Here is a 26,336-nt window from a genome sequence, read left to right as displayed (position 1 = left end):
CAAGATGGCTCAGTATGGTCTTTAGCTATGTTAGATATTCTATTATAAAAACAATATCAGTTCACACTCAAATCACATTAAAACACAATATCTACATATTTTTCATTTTATTCCTTATATCTGGGATACTCATATTTTTCAATATCTAACATCAAATCAAAATTTGATTTCACATCCTTCCATTAGGGATTTTATACTTTCTATCCATAGCATAATTTCATGATAGTTTTCAGTTTATTCAATTTAGTCCCTAATGTCACAAAGTTATCTAACAAGTTTAACTTATTTTCCAATTTAGTCCTTATCATAAACTAAGCTTACTAACTAACAATTTCTTCAAATCAAGCTCAAGATCATCAATTTCACTTTAATGAAAACTTACTAAATATCTAACGGTTGAAGAAATTGATACATGGGCTAGCTAAATCAAGCTTCCATGATCATGAATCTATAAAAACTTTAAGGAAATAGCTTTGTTACCTTGAACAATTCAATGGCCAAATGTTTGGTTAATAGCTTGAAGTTTCTTTCTTTTTTCTAATGGTGGGACAGTTGGAAACTTAAGGAAGATGATTATATGTTGTCATCTCTACTTACATTAGTTTATGTATATATATGCACTTAGATTAACTTATAATTTAACTTAATTAATTCTTAATCTTAACAATTTAAATATACTTAATCCACTAATTAACTTACTAATTAAAAATGAGTGAATTTCCATGAAATTCCACTAACTCAATTCAATTTAACGGTTAAAAATCATTTTGGTCCTTTGGATAATTGCTAACTAGGTCTCAAGCATTTTCTAAATTAAAACTCAATAGCAATTGGAGTTTTACAATTTAGCCCCTGAGCTTTAATTAATGATTTTCTCGGTTAAATTACTTAACCAATCTTTAATATATTTCTACACTAACTCTATTCATCTTCCTATTTTATTCTTATGAGAGTCCCTGAGCTTTAATTAACAATTTTCCCTGTTAAATTACTTAATCAATCTTTAATATATTTTTAAATTAACTCTATTAATCTTCCTATTTTATTCTTACAAGCTCGATTTATGAAAAGGGGGTTTTGAAACCACATTTTTCAACTCCAGCAAAACTTGGGTCATTACATAGTACATGGATCAAACTAATAAAAAATTATACAAATATTAAAGTGGTAATTTAGCTACATTGCATGAGCCAAAAGAAATATTAAGCTACTTTGGGTAAAAATACAATAGAGGCCCTTGTACTAGTTTTTAGATTGCATTTTTCTCCCTCTACTAAAAAATGAGCAAATTAGTCTCTGTATATTAAATCAAAGGGCAAATTGGCCCTTTCTGTTAAAAAATTGATTCATTTCAACTATTAAAAAATTGGCATGGCTGGTAGAATAACCAAATAATGACACATGTCGTGCCACGTGTACCTCATGTTGATGCACATTAACCATTTTTTAATAGTAGAAATGGATACAATTTTTAACAGAAAGACCAATTTACTCTTTGATTTAGCGTATAAAAACTAATTTACCTATTTTTAAAGTAAAAGGGAAAAAAATAATCTAACACCTACTAAAAGGGCCTCTATAATACTTTTACCGCCTTACTTTGAATTATTATAAAAATAAAAATCTTCAATAGAAATCTTTTCTGATTTCCTTCCTTAATAATAGCTTTTATGAATACGTAATTAAATAAAATGGTACAATAATTAACAATATTTCTAAATTAAAATCAATCAAAGACTAATGCTTTCATTTAAATAAACATTATTTTCTCATTTATTGCTAAAATAACCTAATTTTCCGTGGAGGATCAATACAATAATTTGACGTACCCAATTGTAAACCTTGTTTTTTTCTTTAACTACCAAATTGCTAAAAAATATAAAGTTGGAGGACCGATTTACATAATAAACCCTAAGTTACATACCATATCCTTAAACTCTTTCATCCAACCCTAACAAAAAATATGCTAAGTTCAGGGCCGGAATTACCATCAGGATTCATCATGTAATAAGTTTCCGAATCTCTAGAATTAACGACTCTTTCGAAATGTGCGCGCATGTAAGTCAGCTCGCCGTCAGGATTCTCCGTCGCTTCGGCCGGTATAACCCCGGCGCCCATTGAAATGGGATGCAACGTTTGCATCACCATCAAATCTTCATCTGTCGGATCTCTCTTTACACCATAGCCTGATTTTTTACCATTGCAATATAATGTCCATATTGGCTCTTCAAGGATCTTGATCTTCTCCGATGGACGCTTTTCGCACTCGAGAGCGATCCTTACGAGTCCTAATCCCATATCTTGGAGGAGTTTCCCTGTATTTATTGCGAGCTCAAGGATTAAGATAGGGAGGCATTTCGAGTTTTCTTGGATGGCGAGGTTAACCCTTGCTTTACGGTACCCAAATAGAGTTCCGGTCATCCGTGTACCTCCGTGGATATGGCTGTCGTGTCCGTAAAGATTGATTGGGATTTTGCACACAGGCGTTATGATCGGAAATGACCTGAAAACGGAACGAAAACGCCTAAACATCTTGGAGGATTTCGAAGATCCTTTCTTGTTTGATGGTTGTTGAAGAGAAACTGGTGGTCGAGATTCCGACCGAGGACTCACCGGAGAAGTTGTGGTAGATGTATCATTGCAAGGTGATATTTCGGAAGTACTGTTTTGAGCTGCCATGGATGGTGGAAGGAGAGCGCTGTGTGATGATTGGAGTTACGAGTGGAGCATATATATAGTTGCAAGTGTATGGCATGCACGTTCTTCAACTTCACTTAATGGGAACTTATTTAAATTATTGTTGCTATTATTTTAAGTAAATTAATACTGACTTATGGTTAGGGTTTTTAGTTTAGTTAACTAAAAAATAGTTTTTTTTTTTACTTATTTTTGCAACCACTTAAAAAGTGTTAAAGCTTGACTATATCCATCCATAGTTGTAAATCATTTAGCTCCAACAATATTTTCTTAACATTTAATTTAATTATTAAATATTATCGATAATAAATTACCAATAAAAACGATGCATTTAATTCATTTTAACTTTTCATATAATTATTCTATACACTGTTAATGAATCTTAAAAGGTTTTATAATTATTCTATACATTTGTTAGTGAATTTTAAAAGTTTTCATATAATTATTATATATATTGTTAGCGGAATAAAATGAATTCTACAAACAAATTTAAGATATTGTTACATCAATTTTTTTAATTTTTTATTTTATTTATAAAACATATGGTAATATCTTAAACTCATTCTTGTATAACCTATACATTATATATTTTATTAGAGGTGGGAGTTGTTTGAATACGAGTCTTGATATTCATGTTGGATCTCAAACTTAATGTCAACAAAAAATTTAAGCAGTTTAAGGCTTAATTTGGATGGGCGGTATGCTTACCTCTGATGAGGATAAAAACAATAGTAGCGGTGAGATTAGAAACAATAGTGAGATGTGTGTTTGTATTCAAACGCAGTTACAGTGGTGAGATGAGCGGTGTGATGTAGTGATGAGATTAGAAACAACGACGAGATATGTGTTTGGATTCAAACGCAGCTGTAGTGGTGAGATGAGAAAGTAAAATGACTATTAATGACATTACATCAAAACTTATTTTGAAATATTTTATTTTATAAAATTATTAAAAATATGTGAAATTGTAATTTTATTTAATAAAGCAATATATATAACAATATTTTTATAAATATTTTAATTAAATGTTTTATCATCATTTAAAATTATTTATTATATTGTTAAATGATAAATTAATATGATTTGATGATAAATTATTTTTACAGGAATTATTTTTAATGATAATTTATTTAAAATGATTTGATATTAAATAATAATTAATATTATATTTATATAAAAAATAGTTTAATTAAAATAACAACTACAATTAGGGAAAAAGAAGTTGAAAGGGTAAAATAGAAATTACCCCATTCCACTGGAGATTTGTATTTCCACGGATGGCCTTATCCCCCAAACAAAAATTGAGAATTGGTGAGGTGTGTTCTTTCTACTGTTGGTCTTTCAAACAGCCTCACCAGTGAGGTATGGTGAGATTAAAGGTAAATTCTTCTACAAAAGCCAACCCACTAAGAGACCCATACTCAAGAACTCCGGAAGGCATTGGTAATTAGTTGGCCGAAATATACATTCTATCCAAACAAAAGCTTAACAAAGGACAAACTTGATAAAACTTAATAAATTTATTTAAATTTTCATTTAATTCAAAAAAATTCAACCATACTTAATTTAAATCTTAAATAAAAAATAACGTATTCAATTATACTTAAACTTTTCTCTTAATTATCTATACTATATATAAAGTAATTGATTAAGCTCGTATCACAAGTTAACTCGACATCAACTCATTGTGAAATTACTAAAATTTTTACTTTAAAGGGTAATTAATATTATTATAAAAGTATTTTCATCTTTTTCACACTTTTATATAAGCTTAAAAATAACTAAAAATATTATTTGGGAATCAAACACAAGACCAATAAATTCAGTATAAAAATCTAGTTATATTATTTATAAAATATTATTTATTTTAAATTTATAAAAAAAACCACATTTATTCACTTGCAACACAGGTAAAAATGAAATCTAGTTATATAACTTAATTTGCATATAAAATGGGATTTAAGAATTTTCATAATTGAATTGGTCTGTGGTTGACCCGAGATACCAACTCCATAAAACATTTGTTGAATATATTATTAGTGGTTGTCTTTAACTCGACATATATTTCTATTTTTTCTCCACAAAATATAACATTTTAATTTTAATTTTTAAATATAAATTAAAAGCATGTGATAGTGTTTTTTTTCCATTCCCATAACTTAAAAACTTCAATGCTTATATATGAAATAATTATAAATTAAAATATATATAATTTCCATTTTCTTTGAAAAATAATACTACTCTCCATTTCTCCAACGTGCTTAGAAGTATATCTTTTAATAAAACAGATTCTGAGTAATTTCTTGATCTTTGATTGGAAGGATTCCAGCCGTCCATTACTCAGATCTTTTTTTGTGTTTATTCTAGAATGATGGTCAACGTAATCAACGACTTTGAACAAGTCTTACATATTTCACACTTTATTATACTATATCACAGTAGACTTTTACTAAAGTATATGTTTTTTAAATAAAAAAAAAACCTTAACATTGTACCATATATTATATAAATAAGTACGAGTTTGGAGAAAATTTTAATTAATAAAATATTTTTATTTTTATTATATTATTAAATTTATATTTGAAAATTATTATAATATAATTTATAAATATTAATTAAAAAATTACACTAATTTTAAAATAGAGTTATTAGTTAAATTACAATTACAATTACAATTTTAGTTAAATTTTTTGACCTAAAATAGAAGTTGTGCAATTATAAACATGAAATTTTGATTAGATTCAATTTTTGTAAATTATTAACACAATTATTGATATAATATCATTTTATGTTTATATATTTCATACATAAATAAGTATATTTAACCAATATAAAAATAAAGTAATGTATTTATTTCTTTAAATGTGTATGATTAAATTAAAATTAAAGTTCCAAGTATACATTTGAACCATAATTAGAGTTTCATGTGTATAATTGCACCAAATTAAAGTTCATGTATACAATCGCACATTAAATCAAAATTCATGTATAATTTTTGGGATTTATCTCTTTTATTTAAAACAAGTTGTGCTAATTTTATTAATGTGGAAATAGAGTTATTACTTAAATACAATTTTAAGCCTCTTAATTATCACTTAATGAATGTTAGATTTAATTAAGTTAATTATTTATTATTTTGATTAATTACATAAAGTAAAATTATATTGTATGTTGAACAAGTTAAAATGCTTTAATTATAATTTGAAAATTTTATATTATAACAATTGAATTTATAAATTAATATATTTTAATTACATTCCATAACTCATATAAGAAATATTATTTTATGTTAATTGTTGTAGTTAAAATTATAATAGTTTGAAAATTAATTAAGTAAAAGTACATGCAACACATGTGACATTAAAATCTAGCCTATAATATATTTATATATATATATAAGCAAAAGTTCGGAAAACTTTTGATCAGAGAAGAATACTATTTATTTTTCATCATATTACTAAATTAACTTTAAAAATAATTATAGTTTAATTTAAAATTATTAGTTTAAAAAATATGCTAATTTTAAGATAAAATTATTACTTGGATAGAACCTAATAATAAAATATAGAAAAATGTGTGATACTTATAATTATAATTTAATTTATAATTATTAGTTAAAAATTTGAGGTAAAAAGTTGTCTTAATTTTATTTTTTAATTATGTTTATTGATGTAAAATTTAAGTTTAGCTTTATAAATTGCATCTTAATTATCGGTTAATTAATATTACAAATTATATGCCAATTAAAATTTAAGTTTAGCTTTATAAATAGCATTCGGTAATTAAGCATATTTAATCAAGTATCATCTAAGAAAAATTATTGGTAAAAAATAGAAATTTTTAGCATTACTAAGTTAGAACTATAAAAAAGAATGAAAAATTAAAGCTGTGATTCTTCGAAGAGGCAATATTGAATTATAGTCGAACAACAATGGCATCAGAGAGTGGTTGAAGATTATATTAATTGATGATGGTGTAATATGATATTCTGATAAATATTTTAATTTTTATATTATGTGAAACAAGCGCTCTTAAAACCGTTTATTTTTTTCTTTTTATCTATTTGTTATTTGTTTGGTGCAAGTGAAAAATGTTTTGTAGATTATTTTTTGAAAAGAAAGTTAAATTTCAACAATTTTTTATCATTATTATTAAATATGTTTATTAATTTAGTTCAATTATCTTTTCTATTTATCATGAACTATTATTATTATTATTGCTGCATGTTACTTTACCTATTTTTATTTTATTTTTCAAATTAAGATTATAGTTTACTTTGTTATATAGTTCCAAATTTGTTATTATTTAAAAACTAAGAAAAATTATCGTTATAAATTATAGGCAAAAATAATTAAAAATACGTTATTTAAAAACTAATTAAAAATTAGACCCGTAAATTTACATGCAACACATGTAACATTAGAAACTAGTATGTATAAAAGCACGAGTTTGAAAAACTTATAAATTGACGAGAATACCCTTTATTGTTAATTATATTACTAAATTGACATTAGAATAATAATTTATTTATACTATTATGTGATAATAATAAAATAATATTAATTAAATATTAATTAATATTATATTAATGTGAAATTAATTAATTTGGTCATTTCTTTTAAAAGTTATACTTAAACATAACATAAGATATTATTAATTAATAAAATTATAAAATTATAAAATAATTTAATATATGCAACATTCAAAAATTCTCAAATAGACACGTGGCACTATTCCTAGAATGATATATGGTGAATGTTTGAGGAAATTTGAAATTTCTCTAGATAAAAGGATTCTTGTTATAATAAAATGATTTTGGATATGATAATTAATGGAAATAATTTTAAAAGTGAAATTGTGATAAGAGGACTAAATTACAAATTTTGAAAAGTTTAAGAACTAAAATGTAAATTTGGCCAAAAGGAAAATAAGAGTTTTATTGTCTATTTGTCATGAGAATAAATTGGAAAATAAATTGGTATGGTGAAAATCAATTTTAGGACTAAATTGGAAGGATTGAGAAGTACAAGGATTAAATTATAAATTTTCTAATTTTTCCAAAAGGAAAAATATGTAATTTTACCATATATTGATTTATATTAAAGATTATCAATGAATTATTAGATATGAGATTAATAATTGCCTATTATTAAGAACAAATTGTACAATGAGTTAAAATGGGCAAAAAGGTAATTAAGAAGTCATATGTATGTCCTGTTATGTTATAATATGCACACATCCAGTTATTTGTTATGTAGTTGGATTGTTTAGTTGATATCAGGTGAATCCCAATCTAAGACATTGGCAAGCAGTTGAGCATAAACTCAAGTACTTACGGAGAATGAATGATTATGTGCTTATATATTCTAGAGAAGATTTCACTCCTATTAGTTATACAAATTTTGAATTCCAAACATGTTGGGATTTAAGGAAATTGACATCAATTTGTGTTTTTTTGTCCTAGGAAGTAGAGCCAAAGTGTGGAGAAGTGTTAAGTAAGGTTGTACTGTTAACTTCACTATGGAGGCCAAATATGTGTTAGCTTTTGAGGTAAGAAAATAAGCAACATGGCTACGGAAGTTCCTTACAAATCTCGAAGTCGTTCCTGGTGTGGAAAAAAATGCTACACTATATTGTGACAACAGTGCAACAATAATTAACGCCAAAGAAACCAGAAAACACAAGCAAACAAAACACATTGATAGAAAATATCACATCATATGAGAGGCGATAGTAGATAAGATAGTGGATATAGTCAAAGTTATATCAAAGGACAACCTTGCGATTCTGTTTACTAAGACTTTGGTGGTTAGAAGTTTGAGAAATATGTAGAGGAATGGAAATGCAAAATATGACTTATCTACTCCACTAGGGTAAGTGGGAGATTATCGGAGTCTAGTGCCCTTAGTGTAGTGATATCGTCTTTGTACTTTATGTACTTGTAATATTTCAAACAAATTGGTTTATATAAATTCCATCTTTATCATTAAAATCTTTTGTATAAATGTCCTCGAAAGGTTTTTGTATGCAAAACAAAATCAAATCAAATCAAATATTAGATCATTGATTATCTAACGTTAACTAATACTAAGTTGCATTATGTGGTCGAATCATAATGCGAGAAGACAACTTGTATTAGTAGATAATATAAATGAGTTTGTAGGCTAATTGAAATTGAGCAAGTTGATTGAATGACTATTATGTCGTTTATTAAAGTCTAATTGGTAAGATGCCTTGTTTTGGGTATTAGAGTGGATGACTCATAGAAGATAAATACCTAGATAGATAAATACCTAGATGTGATTGATTGGACTGACAACACATCAAACAAGACCCAAGTAAAATAAATCCAAGATCTATTTATGGATTTATTTACTTGTGACGTTCTTAGTGTGGCTTAACTCAATCTTGAGTAAGTGATGGACTATATGTGTGTGACTCGTATACTTTGATGTATTGATAGCCTGAGTTCAATTGGTAATGGAGCCGAAAGCTAGTACGTTGGGTATACGACTTTTGCATGGCATAACTTCACTTACAATAATGGAATTCATAACCCTATAAAGGGTAAGATATCATCTCATTTTCATTACATGATAGATGGAAAAGTAACGTGGTCATGGGTCATTTGTCTTAAGACAAATGATTTAATTACTATATGTTAGCAATTTACTTTTTCATGAAGGAAGATTTAATAGTTACCATGAGATAAAATAGGATCATATTGGGAAAATAAATTTATCCCAAAGAGATTAAAGATGTTCTATGAGGGTAACACACATACGACAATGTCATTGGAAGAACAATTAGTAACTTGTGTAATGGTATATAATAGTAAGGGCTCAGTTATGATACTTTAGTGGAATAACTTTATGACTAAATAATGTTGTAATTAATAGACGAAAAGTCGAAACTTAATTACAAATTATTTGAGCCCTAATTATATATGTCCAAATCGATCACTCCACTAGCTCGGTATAACCTTGAAGGTTTACAATAAAATTGATGATATGAAAAATATGAAATGACGAATTAGAGAAATAGGTCGCATGTATCACTATTCGCATTGAATGCATTTTCTTGCTATAAACAAGAGATGACTCGGGAATTAATTAATGTATTCGAATTATTATTTAATTAATTTACAATTAAACAATTGAAATTCGAAGTGGAAATTAAATTAATTAAGTCATCATAATCTCATGAGAACAAGTTAATTAAATTGACATGCTCATAGATTCTAGTATGAGAAAATTATTATGACTTTAATGGGATTAGAATTGAGTTGAGAAAATAATTTAATTAGTCTAGTTAATTAATTTAATTAATTAAATGAATTAATATTTTGGGCATAAGAAATATATTTATTGAGTTGGATAAATTATTTGTGTTTACATGATAAGTCCCGTCTAAGCCAAATTTAAAAGCAAAGGGTGAAACTCTAATCCTAGAAAGGGTGTGTCGCCGCCCCTTACATGTACACTCTTTGTGTGAGTCATGTACTCATGTTTCTTATTAAAATAGTATTATTTGGTTATACCTTTTTTATTGCGACTCTTGTTTTTTTTTTTTATAAATAGGGATTAATAGCTAGGTCAAAAAACACGCTTCTCTACATCGAAATTATGTCAAAATATAATTTCAAAACAAGTTCTATCTTTTGATAGAATTTGTCTTTTGTTTATAGCTTTGAAAGTTTCACAAAGTTTTCGTTGATTTGCGAATAGAGATCACACTCTAACAAACCGAAGTTAAGATTAGTAGAAAAGATAAAAGTTGTTGAAATTTGAGAACGATTGAGTCTACCTAATCTAAAAGCATAGGTATAATTCGGGAAAAATAAATTATTACTATAAATATCACAACAGGTTGGTTTCAAAGAAAATTTTAAAATTTCATTATGCTTATTTTCACTATTTTCAAATTGATTTTCCAACAAATCATCACAACTAGTTGGTTTCAATGAAAAATTTAAAATTTCTTTCTGATTATTTTCACTCTTTTCAAACCGATTTTCTAACATAGGCAACTTTGCAGAAATACCAATCTAAAAATTTAATGAGAATTGAACCGAAATTGCGAGGGTGTTAGAGATAAACTTGGTTCAAGAAGAACTGTTCTAGCATACAAAAATCTAGACACAGCTAGATTATTGGAGGTAATAGGAATACCTAGTATTTTCATAGTCGTGTCCCTTCCCGGCATCAACACAAGTAGATAAATGCTTTGAAGCTGCAGGACGGCAGTTGGTGCTAAGGTAAGGGGAAATTACAAGCGACAGTTATCTCCTTTTTCTTCTGAAACTGTATAAAGTAGATGGGCCTTGCATGAGGTGATACCCTATCAAAGGATGTTTTCCAATTCTTCATAGAAGTGAGTTGGATAGACTTCGGTGTCGTGTTAAAATGAAGAGGCAGAAAGCGCATTGTTTGAGATGGCCTCCCTAAAGGCACCAAGAATCAATGGCCTACATGCACTGTTCTATCAAAGTTAGTGGCCCGTGGTATGTAATTCTATTTTCAAAATGGTTAAAGAGGTATTTATTGAGGGTAGGTTGGAGGAGTTTTTGAACAAGATGCTTTTGGTTTCGACCTTCAGTTTTTGTACGGTGCCTTATAAGATTATTACGAAGGTGATAGTTAATATATTGAAACCAATCATATCAAAGCTAATTTGGGCTATTCAAACAAGTTTTTTATTAGGAAGAAGCATCACGGATAATATTATTATTGCACAATAGGTCATTCACTCGCTGCAGAGAAATATTCACAAATCTTGGTGTTTATTTGGGAATATCGTTCTTGCATAAAAGAATCACTAATGGGACATTTCAATTTTTAATTGATTCGAAGCAAACTAATTGTTTTGGACAGCAGCTTATTGTCAATGGCCAGAATAGTGACTCTTGCCATATCGGTTTTACGTGTCGTACCTAGCTATTTCATGCAAACACTTTTAATTCCAATAGGTGTAGTGAATGAAATAAAGAAGGTTGTGCGCAAGTTTATATGGGATCTTCCAATGGTAAATGGAAGTTAACTCTTGTTAAGTGGGATACCTGCTGTGAACCGCTTGAAAAAGGTGGTTTGGGTTGCATCAATTACCTGTATAGAATAAGTCATTTCTGTTAAAATTAAGGATGGGCTTTCTCACTAAAAAGGATGAGTTATGGGTTCAAGTTCTTCGTAGGAAATACAGAATTGATGAGCTTTGTCCTATGAATCTAATTAGAGCAAGTTGTATGGCTCTCTATGGTGAAGATTAATGTTGATGGGGCAATTCATATGATGAATAGCTGGTCGTCTATGGGTGGAGTAATACGCGAAGCGAAGGGCCAATGGATAGTGGGGTTTCGAAAAGCTACAGGTATGGGAAAAATTATAAATGCAAAACTTTGGGCAGTCTTTACTGGTTTGGAGTTGGCATGGAGCAAAGGGTTTAAGAAAGTGGAAGTGAAAAGTGACACTATGCAGGTGGTAAGACTCATTAATAACAGAGGTTTAGCTGCAATCGTGACTGAGTATGGTAACTTTGCAAGCGGAAATGACAAGTAAAAGTTCTGAGGTGGCATCTTATTTGGCAAAAAAATGGAATAGAGATGTCAAACTTACCTGCCACATCATCACTTTAACAGTCAACATTAGTCAATAAGATCTTTTTAATATGTTTTGGTAATTTGAGTATCTAATAATTGATTGTATAAAAAACAAGGGCTTAATTGATATTTTAAAAGGGTTTGAGGATTTTTTTAAACCTTTAAGCTTAATTAAAATCCCAAAAATGTTATAATGATATATTTGGTTCATGGATGGTAAATTTTGAAATAAACCCATCAAATAAAATGTTAATTTTATTAATTTTAACATTTTAGTAATATTTATTATTAATAAAAGCAATTTACTGTTAACAAATATGTAGTTTAATCTATTTATTTTAAATAAAATAAAATAATATATTCATCTCAAAATTAGTAGATGTATAAATTTAAAATAAAATTTAAATATTTAATATGTATTTAAATTTAAATATAATTTTATAGCATTTAAAATAAATTTAAAATGAAAATATTTTTATATGATTTTGCGGTGAAAAGTATTATACAAAAATAATGAAATAAATAAGAAAAAGAGGTAATTTTGACTCAGATAAATTTTAATTTTCTAATTACATGGGAAAGTTACTTACTTATAATTATTTAAAGGAATCACGTTGACAATCCCATTATTAAGGAAAATAACATTCTAAATAGGGTGAAATAAAAAAAATTGAGTTGAAATTAAATTATATATTTTTATGATTGTAAAATATAATTTTATCATTTTAATAATTTATATTTTTATAATTTTAAAAGATTAAATAAAAATTTTATCATTTTGAGACCAAAATATAAAATTATTATTACTAATTTAAAATTTTATCAATTATAAAAGATCTAAATGATTTAATTTTAGGGGACTAAGACTCTCGCCAACTCCTTAACTTTACCCCGATTCTAAAGAAAAAAATACTTTTTAACATATTAAATCGAAAATTGTTATCTTACTGAATAAATTCCTATGAAAATGCTAACTTTTCATCTTCTAAAATGCTCAATTTCTTTTATTTCCTCTTAAACACACAAACAAAAAAAATCTATTTGATTCCTCTCTCTTTGTTTCTCTTTCCTACATTAATCTAATCATACAAAGAAAATATAATTTTAATGTTTTTAAATTTTTGATACATTATTTTTTTCTTCATTTAGTTTTGTTATAAAAAATAAGACGATAAAAATATACAAAATTATAAAGTTTTGAATGCTATATTAAAATTTATATAAATATGAATCTCATGTGATGGATGATAATTAAGGTGTTCATTATCTTTGATGTAGCTTAAGTTTGAATCGAGTTAGTTATATTTGTTGTTTACTTTTATTAGTAGGATAAAAAATTTTAGTTGAGACCTACTAATTATAATAGTGACTTAAATATGTAATTTAAATGATTATATTTAAATCTAATTATTAAGTCATTTTTAAACCTAAGGTAAATTTTAGACATAAAAGAATTTAAATGCAGGAAAAGAAAAAATGATTTTATTTAAAATTTAATTTTAAAATATAAATGCTAATATAAAATATTTATTTAATTTATTAATTTAAAATAACAAAATGGAATTACGAGAATAACCTAAATTCAGATCAAACGATTTCTTTAACCCAAAAAATAGAGAGGAGAAAGGATTTCAATTTTCCATGTCCATTTACTCGTATACCTTAACAACATAACGTTTTCTATGCTAACAATCTCATTTACTCCAAGCCTAGTGGCCACCATAAAACTAAAATCCCCAGCACTCGACCGCCGCCGCCGTCTCCGCCACCCTTAATTCGGAGCTTAAATTTTCACAGTCCACAACAGACGTTGTCTTATACACTGTTTCCATTATAATATCTAATATATTCAAACATTTCATGTTCAGTTTTCCAGATTATTCTTGCTAGGCCTGAGTCTTCTTCATGATGGTAAGTGTAACCCTACTTTCTTTATTTATTTTTTTTAAAATAATGTTTATATGTTTGGTGGTTTTTCTAATTTTGCAACTGAGATTTATGATTATTAATTAATTTTCCAGGAAGCATTCAGGAAAGCCATATTGCAGGCTGGCCCGCCGGAAACTTTTGCACTTAAGACGGTTCAAGAGGTTATAAAGCCTCAGGTATTTTTGAATTTTTGCACTGTTTATAATTCCTTTATTTAATGAACTTCTTTTTACTTTTGTTTTTCCCGTTGCCTTTGTATGAATCTTCCTTGCAATTCTTTGGTTTATGTATTGCTATTATTGGGCCTTTAGAGTAATCAATATCGATTTATGCCTTATTTCTCATTCATATGTAATAATTTATGAAGTCGGTGGCAGTGGAGGTAGAGATGGTAAAAGGCTTTGAAATTGGGTGTTAGAATCGTCTATTGAGAAACAGATTTTAAGCTATCAGTTTGGGGAAATAAAATTGGACATATGCATTTCGAGATTCTCGTGAGATACATCCCCACTGTTAAATGCTTCACAGGTTTTAACATCTATAAATTGTTATCATCTCTTGTCCTGAAAAACCAAGTTCAGTGTTAAGCTAATCTTCTGTGAAATTTACAAGTTTGGTGCCGATTTCCTTGTTATAAATGGTGCCTGTAAGTGAACCTCAGATGAATTCTGATGGCATGAGTTTAATGATGTTGTGACTTAGGTACAGATAAATTACATATATTCCGATGATGTCATTCTTTTGTCTTCTTTTTCTTTTCTGGTTGGCACTGCTTAGTTTCAGTATCTTGGTGGTTGGGCATTTCTTGGTAATTTGCTTCTTTCTTATTATTTTTCAACAGAAACAAACAAAGTTAGCTCAAGATGAAAACCAATTATTGGAGAACATGCTTCGGACCTTGCTTCAGGAATTGGTGGTATGTAATCATATCTATTACTGCATTTATACAATTCTTTAGTCATTCTTTCTATATATACATATTCTCGGTCTTTAGCAAGTGTGCATTATGTAATCTTGTTTTACAGGCTATTCATTTTGGATATTTATCAGTCATTCTCTTTAACTTCTTCTAGGTTGAGTATTCTCTTTGTTAACTTCTTTTTCTTTCTTCTTTTTAATTTTTCTTATATGATATGAAAGAAAAATAAGCTGATGCGGTATAGCTTATTAAACAATTAAAACTCTAAAGGATGGATGGGGCTTTAGTTTCTTAATTATCTGTGACAATTCTAGATTATACTATCCTGGTCCTGGATATTGGGCAACTCTTAGCAAGCTGTTCCTTAATCTTGTCTTTTGTCTTTCTTCCATGCTCAATCTTCCATTCAGTTTCTCTCTTATACTAATAATGTGAAAAATGCCTTACAAGTATAATCTTTGCTAGAAACTTAAACTTAAACTTGCAACTATTGCATGGCATTGGAATTGTCATTCTTGGTTCTGTGCTATTGCTACCTGAGCATGAATTGTGTTACTTTTGAATATCTTGATTGGCAGTGGATATGCTGTCTTTTCAAGTGATGCAAATATTTACTTACAATTAGAAAGCATGCATGTCTGTTTTTTTTCCGTTTGAATCCTAAGACATAAAATGATGGGTCACCATCTACCCTTTCTCCATCGTTAAAGTTCAAAAGTACATCAGGCTAGTCAAAACTGGCATATTTCCTCTTAATAAATATTAAAAAGAGGGAGCTTTTCTTATAGATGATTTCATTTAGTTAGAAAGGTGGGGAAAGAGTAATTTAAAATATTGAGAATCAATTGTAGTGGAAGTGGATATGAGTTTGGAAATAATATTTACGGAATTGAAGTGGGAGTTGACTTTGATGATAAGTTCCACTTTCAATATAGTAATTTATATCCCTGTAAATTAGCTTAAGTTTGTCTGTTCACTAACATGAACGTTCTTACTTTTTCTCATGTGCAGTCATCTGCAGTACAGTCTGGGGAGGAGATAATGCTGTATGGGAAGTCAATTGATGATGTTGATGAAATGCAGGGTGTAATTCCACGACTTCTAGGTTTGTGATTACGCTTTCCAGATAAAGTTTTCATATCCGTTTTTTGTAGCCACTATAAAATTCAGTATTGCAGTTTTCATTAAATTATTTTACCTTCACAAATCTCCATTAGTCTATGATTTAACGTTACAAATTTAAGTGAACCTTAGGGAAGTTGTGATTTCTTCTAAACTGTTTAACAGGGTAAAATTTATATTTACTTTCAAGTTACTGACAAGTTCAAGCATAAGGCCATAGGCAGGAAGATAGCTTGTTAATGCTTTGACGGTGGAATTTTTCTCGTGTAGAAGAATTATGATAAACCTATGCATACAGATAAATACATTCGAACATATAATGAAGGTTTAGACACAAGGAAATTAGGTTTGAGGTCTATAAATTAATTAGATTGTGGACCAGGGTTTTAGGTTCTGAGATTTGACATTGAATCATTGGCTGGAGTTGGGAAGTTTGGTTAATTGACTTTTTTATATCACCTTTGCTGCATTATGGTGCTTCTAAGTTGGTAGGAGTTGGTCTCGTCAAATTTGAAGAGTTTAGGATATAAAAGACGCAAAACAGAGGTTTCAGTGATAGAAGAGGAATATATTAAGTTTCGTGGGCCTGCTTCTATGTTGTGGTTTGTGAACACTAACTCAGACCTCAACTTAAATGAGTAATAGAAAATTATAGAAGAGCTAGAAGGAATAAAATAATGGATCAGACATCCTAAAGTTCTCTGAGATTCTAAATTGACTCAAATCCCTTTACAGATCATCTTTAATATATCAGAAATAGAAATAGAAAATACGACCTAGCCCAAGCGAAAGAAAGACCGTATAAAGGTCTCGTTAGCTTAATTTGACTCAAGTAGGGAAGAATATGGGTCATAAATCAGAATAATAGGCCTGCTTTATGGCAGAAAGTAACCAAAATCTCTTGCACTCGGAATTCAAATAAACCACACAAATGGCAGGCTAACTGCTTAGTGACCTACAATGCGATACCTTCTTCTGAACCAAAAGTATATTTTTATTGTTTGACCCATGGACTTAGCTCTTGGTTTTGTGGGGGTGAAGGATACTGAGTCTATAACCTAGTTGCATATGCTCGACTAGCAGTTATGTAAACTCCTATCATTGCATTCTCTAACCAGTGGTAAGTCAAGCACCACGTCAGACTAGCTTGTTAGTTTATGGTGGTGGAAACTGTGGCTGCATATCTACTTAAAGTCAGTTTACTTGATACCATCTCTTGAACCAGTGAGCTTTGCTTAGTTACTCCCTAATCGAATATGCATGTTTAAACATATACAGATATACCCACATTCAACATTCAGACCTGAGTCCGAGTGACATGTGTTCTGTCATTTTGGTTGTTGACTTGGTTGTTCATTTCCATGTTCTAGATTTTATTGAATAGTTGAGTATTGGGGAAAAAAGATACGTTCATAGATATACTTGTAACTCTAGTCCCTCTCCATCCCCCCATTTTTTTCTAACTTGTCAATTGTTTCAGTATGAACATTTCATCTACATGGGTAGTCAGACAGAAGCTTGCCTTTTAATTGATATGCTGACAATAATGTGATTGTTTGATTACGAATTTAATCAGATTCTCAGTTTACCTATTTCATTTGGTTAGATGTTGTGCTCTATCTTTGTGAGAAAGAACATGTTGAAGGTGGTATGATATTCCAGCTTCTAGAGGACTTGACAGAAATGTCTACAATGAGAAATTGCAAAGACATTTTTCGTTATATAGAAAGTAAGCAGGACATCCTGGGGAAGGTGCGTTCTTAAAATCAATTCAGGTTTTTGGTGCTGTCTATAGATGTTAATTAAAAATCGGGAAGTTCTCATTCCTTATTGGTTCACTACACTCCCTATTAAGTGGTGTCCATGTCATGCCACAATCAATATTTACTCAAGAAAATTGATGCCTGCACTTTTTTACAGCAAGAGCTTTTTGCTCGTGGAAAACTTGTCATGTTGAGAACATGCAATCAACTTCTTCGTCGACTGTCCAAGGTATGTCTTAAGAATTTCTTTCTTCCTACATGCTCTCTTTTGACAAAGCAGTGTTTAGTAGTGAGAAGAACTTCTCACCGGTGTTCTTATACATGTATGTCATGCTCCTGACTTACTAGTGGTACGTACACTTTCTACATTAGAATTTGGAGAACTTGTTCCTTATCCGTTTCTTTGAAAGAAAACAGCAACCATTTTCAGATCCCATTTTGAATTCCATTTAGCTACTATTTAGATTTTGTGGTATCAGGTAATAGTTGCTTGCTGATTCCTTATGGCCAGATTTATTTAGTTTCCATTACCTAATAAACTAAAAACGTCATCATGCATGAAGTCCCCATCTATTATGGCATATGCATGACCTGTATGAACATCCAACTCAGCCAGAGGCAGTATTTATATTGGTTCCAGTAATCTTGCTGGCATTATATTGTCTTGAAAGTGACTTTTCTCCCTCTCTAGCCTTTTGTTTTTCTGTTCAAGTGTATAAGTACACCGTTTAAAAAAAGAACCTGCTTGATACCTTCTGTTTATCTTGTTGTATGGTTTGTCTATCTCTGATATCAAGAAAATATCGATCTCTTTGTTTCAACATATCTGAGAATTCTAGAATCATGCAGAAGCAAGTCAGGATATGATGATGAATTTCATTTTATATAGATTTATAAGTTTAATTTGAAAATTATTGTGATTGGCTGTTACATTAATTATGTCACATATTATTTTTTCTCTGATCATGAAAATAAGTTTGTAATGGTAATTATCGTTGTAAAATGGCAGTTCTTAAGCAGCATTTACTTTGATCTGGGTACAGCAATCCTGAAATATGCTGTTTATCTGTTTCTCTAATTCACTGTAACTTGAATTTATAGGCAAATGATGTGGTATTTTGTGGGCGAATCCTAATGTTTCTGGCTCATTTCTTTCCATTATCTGAACGTTCAGGTAGTTGTTTTATTCAGCTTCATTCTACTCTTCAATTGTTATTTCTGCTGCTTACTTTGTGCTTTCAAATAATGCTTGCAGCTGTGAATATAAAGGGAGTTTTTAACACATCAAATGAGACAAAATATGAGAAAGACCCACCTGAAGGTGCTTTTAACTCTGGGTTTGCATTTTGCTTGCAAAATTTTTGCATGTTTTGCCCGTCAATGTCAGCTTAAACTTTAATTTATATGTTTTCATTCAGGCATTTCTGTTGATTTCAACTTCTATAGAACCTTCTGGAGTTTACAGGTTAGTTGTGCTACTTTGAACTTTTGGATGTGGATCTTAGCTTTTCTGAGTCTCTTAGAATCTTTATTGTTCAAAATAGGCCCAAGATTAGCTTTTTGCTGATATAAATAAACTTCAGAGCTGCTGGTCTAGGTTATGTAGTCATTAGGTAGTATAAACTGTCTGGTATAGGTCAAACTCCATTATTTTTAAAACAGGGAGGAGATATAGTTCACTTTCTGTGCATTGTAACAGGGACAGATCTACGTAGGTTCTTGTGGGGGCTAATGTCCCACTGAACTTTTAAATATTGAAAATTCAAAATTTTAGTAAAATAATAAATTTGTCCCACAGTGAAGGTTTCTGATGGAAATAACTTTTTTGAACCCACAACAGTGAGTTTAATGAAAAGGACCGTTTTACCTCTACAAAATTGAGAATTTTAATGGAAATGACAGTTTTTCCCTTACAAAATTTTAAAAATAGTTTTCCCAATTAAATTTTTGAGCATATAAATTTTTCTCGAGTGAAGCATAACTTATTTTAGCCTTCCATTATTGTCTAAGAATGTGAAAAAATTTATTATAAAAAGTAACTAAACATTTAGATAACTTTTCCCCATTGACCTGAAATCCTGCATGGTAAACTGATAACTTGTGTGGGAACTTCAATTGCTTTATGCCAAATACATGGGTTTAGATTCCCTTGAGTTTCTGTTTTAGGAATTAATACTAGTTCTAAAATGGTATCCCACGAAGGTTTTATTTTTTAGCTGTTTTAGAGGATCCAGCCTTGTTCTCCCCAGCAAGGTTTCTACTGTTGCACCAAAGAACAAAGTTGCATCCTGGATAAATAAACATTTATAAAGATTTCATCATTCTTAATCTGATTATCTTATTGAACTTAGCTTTCTGATTTTTCAGGAATACTTTTGCAACCCTGCTTCCCTTTCAAATGCTCCTATAAAGTGGCAGAAATTTACAGCTAGTTTAATGGTATGCCTTTTATAAGCTCTGAATGAGGGTTATTTTTTATTTTAATCTTCGTGGATATCAATTTTTTTGTTGCTCAGTTATAAATTGTGTTCAGCCACTGGGTATTGATTCGTGCAGGTTGTGTTGAATACATTTGATGCACAGCCTTTGAGTGAGGAAGAGGGAGCTGAGAACAATTTGGAGGAAGAGGCAACCACTTTCAACATCAAATATCTTACAAGCAGTAAATTGATGGGCTTAGAGGTGAGAAGCATTCAGAAAGTAAGATAATTTATTTATGGCAAACATACTTATTTAATCTGTTGCCCTTTTGAAACCAGTTAAAAGATCCAAGTTTCAGGCGCCACATTCTTTTGCAGTGCCTCATACTATTTGATTATCTTAAGGTAATAATTTCTATGTTTGAAATAATTCATGTATTGAATAAGTTTTTTTTTCTTCCATCCATTATAGTAGTTGATAAATTATTTGTCTTTTCTGCTAGGCCCCAGGAAAGAATGATAAAGATTCATCTGAAAGCATGGTTAGTAATTTCTTTATTTTTTATGTTGTGTTCTGGGCAATCTGCTAATGCCCCTCTACTTTTTCTTAAACTTAATTCCAGAAAGAAGAAATTAATTCTTGTGAAGATCGAGTGAAGAAACTACTCGAAGTGACTCCTCCGAAGGGGAAAGATTTTCTTCATAGTATTGAGCATATATTAGATCGTGAAAAGAATTGGGTAAGCTTGAGTTCTTTTATGTTTCTAGATCATATCTTTGGCATTGTTAGGGCAGTCACTTATTTTTCCCAGAGTCTTTTTGCTCTTAGGTCTGGTGGAAACGTGATGGCTGTCAACCATTTGAAAAGCAGCCAATAGAGAAAAAAACAGTTCATGATGGAGCTAAGAAACGGTATGCTGAATGCAAGTTAATCTTCATGTTTATCATAAATTTCCTCAAACTTTGAGGTGTATGTAGATGAGTATTCATTCCAGGAGGGTGCAAAGAAAAACATATTTCTTGCTCAAAACTTTTTTGTGTTTCTATTATCCAATTAGCCTCCTACGTTTGGTGATACTCTTGTTCTGGTTAATTAATTTTGTTTACATAGTTTAAATATTTGTCATGCTTGTGGTCTCTGTCCGTGTATTCTTATAAAAGATATATCTTCTCCAATCTTGTTACAGTCGGACAAGGTGGAGATTGGGGAATAAAGAACTCTCTCAGTTGTGGAAGTGGGCAGATCAGAATCCGGTGTGTACTTACCAACTCAATGTTTTATAATTTTTCTACAAAATAAGAGTCAAACAAACTGTTAAACCCCCCCCCCCTTTTTTAGTGAAACAATATTAACCATATACTGGACAAACTTATTGGTAATGTTGTGTGCTGTAACTTAGATCCATCGCTGACTTCTATGTTGCTACAAATCTTATTTTCCTTCAAATACCCATATTTGACATATATCCCATGAACAAGGGAATTGAGATTTGGTCTTTCAAATAGTCAAGTCATAAATTTTCATGGCTTTAATTCTTTCGTTTTCTTTTATTACAAGTATTTGTATTAGCTACTGCTACTATATACTACAATCGTGAGGGGCTTTTGTTAAGAAACTGAAAAGCTTTTCTCAGTTAGTTCTTGAAAAGATTAAAAGCTATAAGATTATTTTTTTATTAATTTGTGATTCTGATTAATAAAAATAGTTGAAATGCGTGGGAATGATGTCATGGAGATTTATGATCCTATAGTTGTAGTTTAAAAGTATGGGACATGAAAGAGTTGTTCTGTTAATATCTAGAGTCATCTTTATGATTTATATTTTCTTTATTTCAATTTGAAAGGAACAAAACATGTTCCTCATGATTTAATTACCTATTGGCAAGGATCATTCATGACATGTTGGACTCTTTAAGATTCCATGTCAATTCTATAAACTTTCTGACATGCGGTCAGTAGCATAAAAAATTTAGAGGTTTGGTCACCAGTAGCCACAAGGGTAGTAGAGGTCCAGTCATGGATTTACTCTTAATAACATCTGTCATAGGTTCCTTGGAGATTTATATTTTCAATTGGAGGCCAAATTATCCATTAGACCTTGTCCTGTGATTTTTGTTTTCTCTCCTGTTGGTTTTTGTTCCTCTTGCTACATAACAGTTCTTACATACAATTGTTGCAACTTTGAGTTTTAAATGGCATTGGCATTGACTATTTCATTGCAGTAGCCCCAATTCCAAGTATTTACTAAGACTTTGTATCATATATTCTTCAAATATTTTAAAGTCCAGGGCTAGATCTGTATGATTGGAGTCAAAAGAGCATTGATGTCATTTTTCCCTTGTGTTTCTGTGATGTTTAGTTGTTAGCTACTAATTATTTCTTGCCGGGGTGCATTAGTTTTATGTGCTTCTAAATCTGCAAAATCTATTTTGGCATGTCCAGAATGCTTTGACAGACTCTCAACGTGTTCGAACTCCTACAATCTCAGATTACTGGAAACCCTTGGCTGAAGATGTAAGTTGATACTGATAATTTGTTTCAACTTTCTTTTAGTTCTTTCATGTTAGGAGATTTTACACGTCTTTCAACTTTTCTGTGATGCTGTTGTTTTATTTTCAGCACATAAGCTTTTAGAAAAGTAATAATAATCTCATCCTTGAAATTACAGATGGATGATTCTGCAGGAATAGAAGCTGAATATCACCACAAAAATAACAGGGTGAGTTTTGTTTCTCCGGACTTTTTAATTCTCATTCAGACCCATACCTATACCCTTAGCCATATATAGACTTGTAATATAGATGCATGGTGTGCAGTTGGATTGATTATTATTAAGGACATTGAAGTCCACATGATATGCTTAAGAAACTTAACCTTTGACTTTTTTAGGTAAACTGTCCAGTCTGTCATGGTAATTGGATTGAATCAATATATTAAGTTATTCACTAGATGCATAAATGCACTCATCCTTCATGCATATGGTTTTACCATTGGTATCAACAAACCTGCCAAGATTTTCTTTTTTCTTTAAATAAAACCTCCTAAGATTTCCAAATGTTTATGCATTTAGACATCAAAATGAGATCAAACTATCATAACCAATGTAACCATAAGATGTTATATTGATCACTTTTCCATAAATATTTATTCATGGAAGTTTACAATTTTTTTTTGATGCAGGTTTATTGCTGGAAGGGCCTTCGTTTTTCTGCTAGGCAAGACTTAGAAGGGTTCTCAAAAGTAAGTTATGTTGCATATGAAGAGTTCTTACATATAATTAGGTTAAATCACTGATCCTATGAAAATTTTTGTGGTGGTTATTACAGTTTACCGAACACGGTATTGAAGGAGTTGTTCCATTGGAACTTCTCCCCCCTGAAGTGCGATCAAAGTTCCAAGGTAAACCTAGTGACAGGTCGAAACGTGCCAAAAAGGAGGAGATGAGGAGTACTTCACATCAGGTTGAGGAAAGTCAGGTATCTCTTTGGGAACTTTATCTTTCCATGTATTTATCATCTCTGAAAATAGGAGTGTTTGACCACACAGGACTTCTAAACTGCTTAATCCAGATGGTTGGAACATAAAAGATGCCTTTCAATCTTATTTTCTTTCTTTTCCTCGTGTTCATTGTGATGATTTGTGCGGAAATTTTCTATTATATATCTGCTTGGGGCTGGTATTTCATAAATACATGATTCATAGGGTGTTAACTATAGGCTTATCCTACAGTGTCACAGAAGTGAGCCAAAAGGATGAATATTTTCATACGCTGTGCAAGTCTTTTTTTTGTTTTAAATCTTGTCCCTTATTTTGCTGTCATCTAGATTGCAACACCGGCAAGTGAGATTGAGGGAGAAGGAATCAGAGCTGATGCGGAGGCCTCTGTAGCAGTGATGGATACGGATGTCTCAGCTGCAACAGGAAATAATTCCCAAGGGGGCACCCCAACCCCAGAACCAGATGAACATCAAAAGCAAAGCCCTGATACAGATGTTGGACAAGAAGCTGGGCAATTAGAAGCAGATGCTGAAGTGGAGACTGGGATGATAGACGGTGAGACAGATCCAGAAGCTGAATCTGATCATGTAGGATGAGATTCAACCTTCAAGGTATGAAGAAATAGTTTCTGCTTTCTAGTTGTTCATTAAGGGTTCTTAACACTAGATATTGGGGAAAAGAAAGGAGAGTTGAGTGTTTGACTGAACTTGATCCAATTTTGAACTATAAGTTCTGTAGTTATTGTTCTCAACCTCAATTGAATAACTTCCTTACATATTACTGGTGCAGAGAAGATTATGAAGTTTCCGAGTTGCTACATTCTACGTAGCAATTTGGGGTAAAGATTATTATTCTGTACACCGCCAGTCGAGTAAAAAACTTCACAAATAAACTTAAGTTAATATCAAATGTCTTTTTTAATTATTTAATTATTAATATTTTACTACACCCCAAGTACAAATGGTGTATTTTATACCTGCATGTGGAGTTTTTATTCTATTTACGGTGTATCAAATAATAATATGATATATATATACTCTCTTTATTCATTGCATTACAAGTGAAAATTTGGTAATATATAATTTCCTTTTTATTTTTATTTTTAAAATTGATGAATCAATTTGAATCATTCGAACTCAATTTGGTTTCTTTCTTTTATTGAAAAAAATACTGCACAAATGGTTTATACAGTTATTATGTTAAAAAATCATACTATGTTAAAATACTAAAAGAGCCCTTAAACCATTACATTTTATTTAAACAAACCCTTATATTATTTTTGTAGTCAAATAAGCCCTTATGATTTTTATTCATGAAAGGCCTTAATTTTAATATATAGGCTAATCTCATGGGTAAAAATCAAGGGACTCTTATGGGCAAAAATAATAGATTAGGGACTTATTTAATTACAAAAACAGTATAAGAGCTTGTTTAAATAAAGTGCCTAGTTTAAGGGTTTTTTCGTATATTAGCCTATAATTATCATACATAATTTTCTTTTCAATTTTCAATTATGATACACTTTATGAGTGAAATTTTATGAAAAATAACATAAAATATAAAAATTATAACTATTAAAATATAATTTAATGATTTTTAAATTGATTTGTAAGACCATGAAAAACGATTTCATTTAAAATTTATTTCTAATCAATTCCAATAAAAATGAAATTCATATATTCACAAGGAAAAATTCAAATAAGACTCAAATAGATTATTAAAGCTTCAATTTAAACTACTAGTTTACATACTCATGCATTGCATTGGTTAATATAGTGTGTATTATTTAAAAATTAAATTAATTAAAATTTTTAGTTTATAATATTATTGTTTTAGAACTATAGAAAATTTTGTTTCTTATTTTTCGAATAAGTAATTTATTGCATGATATTAGAGTATGAATATACACATGTTAGACTGTAATTTTTGGTTGCACAATTTAAATTATTTTTAATACCCTTAATGGATAATGAATAAAAGTTGTGAAATATATTTGTCATTTGAATGTGATCTCTCTTTCTCGAATTTATTATTGGATCGTTTAAGGGTATTATAAATTTGAGCTAATTTGAAGCAATAAAATAAGAAATTCAATTATAAATTTTGATACTATAAAATGTTTAAATACTAATAAATGAATGCTTGTTTAATTATAAGTTAGTTTGAGTTGTTTTGGCAATTAATATAGTATCTCACATTTGAACCGATAATCAAGTCGGGTGTGGAGTGTCACGATAATTATAATGATTATATCTATAAAAAAATTAGAAAAACATCATAATATAAGATTGAATGGATTGTTGTTGGCAAAATGAAATTACCAATGGATAATCTCTTAAGTAGTGTTAAATAGAATATTAAAGGTAAATTTCATAGAAATATAAATGATTTGA

General features: G+C 29.7%; 2 protein-coding genes across 2 annotated transcripts; one reads left to right on the top strand and one right to left on the bottom strand.

Annotated features, from left to right (window-relative positions):
- Positions 1 to 1,941: 1,941 nt before the first annotated feature.
- On the bottom strand, positions 1,942 to 2,679 carry LOC108458859 (protein MIZU-KUSSEI 1). The gene has a single exon (XM_017758258.1). The coding sequence runs from the start codon at positions 2,677 to 2,679 to the stop codon at positions 1,942 to 1,944; it is 738 nt and encodes a 245-aa protein (XP_017613747.1).
- Positions 2,680 to 13,847: 11,168 nt separating this feature from the next.
- On the top strand, positions 13,848 to 24,852 carry LOC108460706 (THO complex subunit 1). Its single transcript, XM_017760303.2, has 21 exons — positions 13,848 to 14,203; positions 14,314 to 14,397; positions 15,063 to 15,137; positions 16,152 to 16,245; positions 17,869 to 18,014; positions 18,183 to 18,254; positions 19,127 to 19,199; positions 19,281 to 19,346; positions 19,444 to 19,490; positions 20,393 to 20,464; positions 20,582 to 20,707; positions 20,785 to 20,850; positions 20,949 to 20,987; positions 21,069 to 21,185; positions 21,275 to 21,357; positions 21,633 to 21,699; positions 22,888 to 22,959; positions 23,114 to 23,164; positions 23,626 to 23,685; positions 23,772 to 23,921; positions 24,270 to 24,852. The coding sequence occupies exons 1-21, from the start codon at positions 14,198 to 14,200 to the stop codon at positions 24,537 to 24,539; spliced, it is 1,836 nt and encodes a 611-aa protein (XP_017615792.1). The 5' UTR covers positions 13,848 to 14,197; the 3' UTR covers positions 24,540 to 24,852.
- The last annotated feature ends 1,484 nt before the right edge of the window (positions 24,853 to 26,336 follow it).

The sequence above is a fragment of the Gossypium arboreum genome, chromosome 4, assembly GCF_025698485.1.
Source record: "Gossypium arboreum isolate Shixiya-1 chromosome 4, ASM2569848v2, whole genome shotgun sequence".
NCBI lineage: Eukaryota > Viridiplantae > Streptophyta > Magnoliopsida > Malvales > Malvaceae > Gossypium > Gossypium arboreum.
The sequence above is the reverse complement of the archived record's forward strand: the minus strand, read 5'-3'. Positions and strand labels throughout refer to the sequence as shown.

Excerpts from the sequence above, each read along its gene's own strand:
- LOC108458859 (XM_017758258.1), bottom strand. The coding sequence starts at position 2,679 with ATGGCAGCTCAAAACAGTACTTCCGAAATATCACCTTGCAATGATACA.
- LOC108460706 (XM_017760303.2), top strand. Across the intron at positions 14,398-15,062 it reads AAGAGGTTATAAAGCCTCAG|AAACAAACAAAGTTAGCTCA; the intron begins GTATTTTTGAAT and ends ATTTTTCAACAG. Across the intron at positions 19,347-19,443 it reads TGAGAAAGACCCACCTGAAG|GCATTTCTGTTGATTTCAAC; the intron begins GTGCTTTTAACT and ends GTTTTCATTCAG.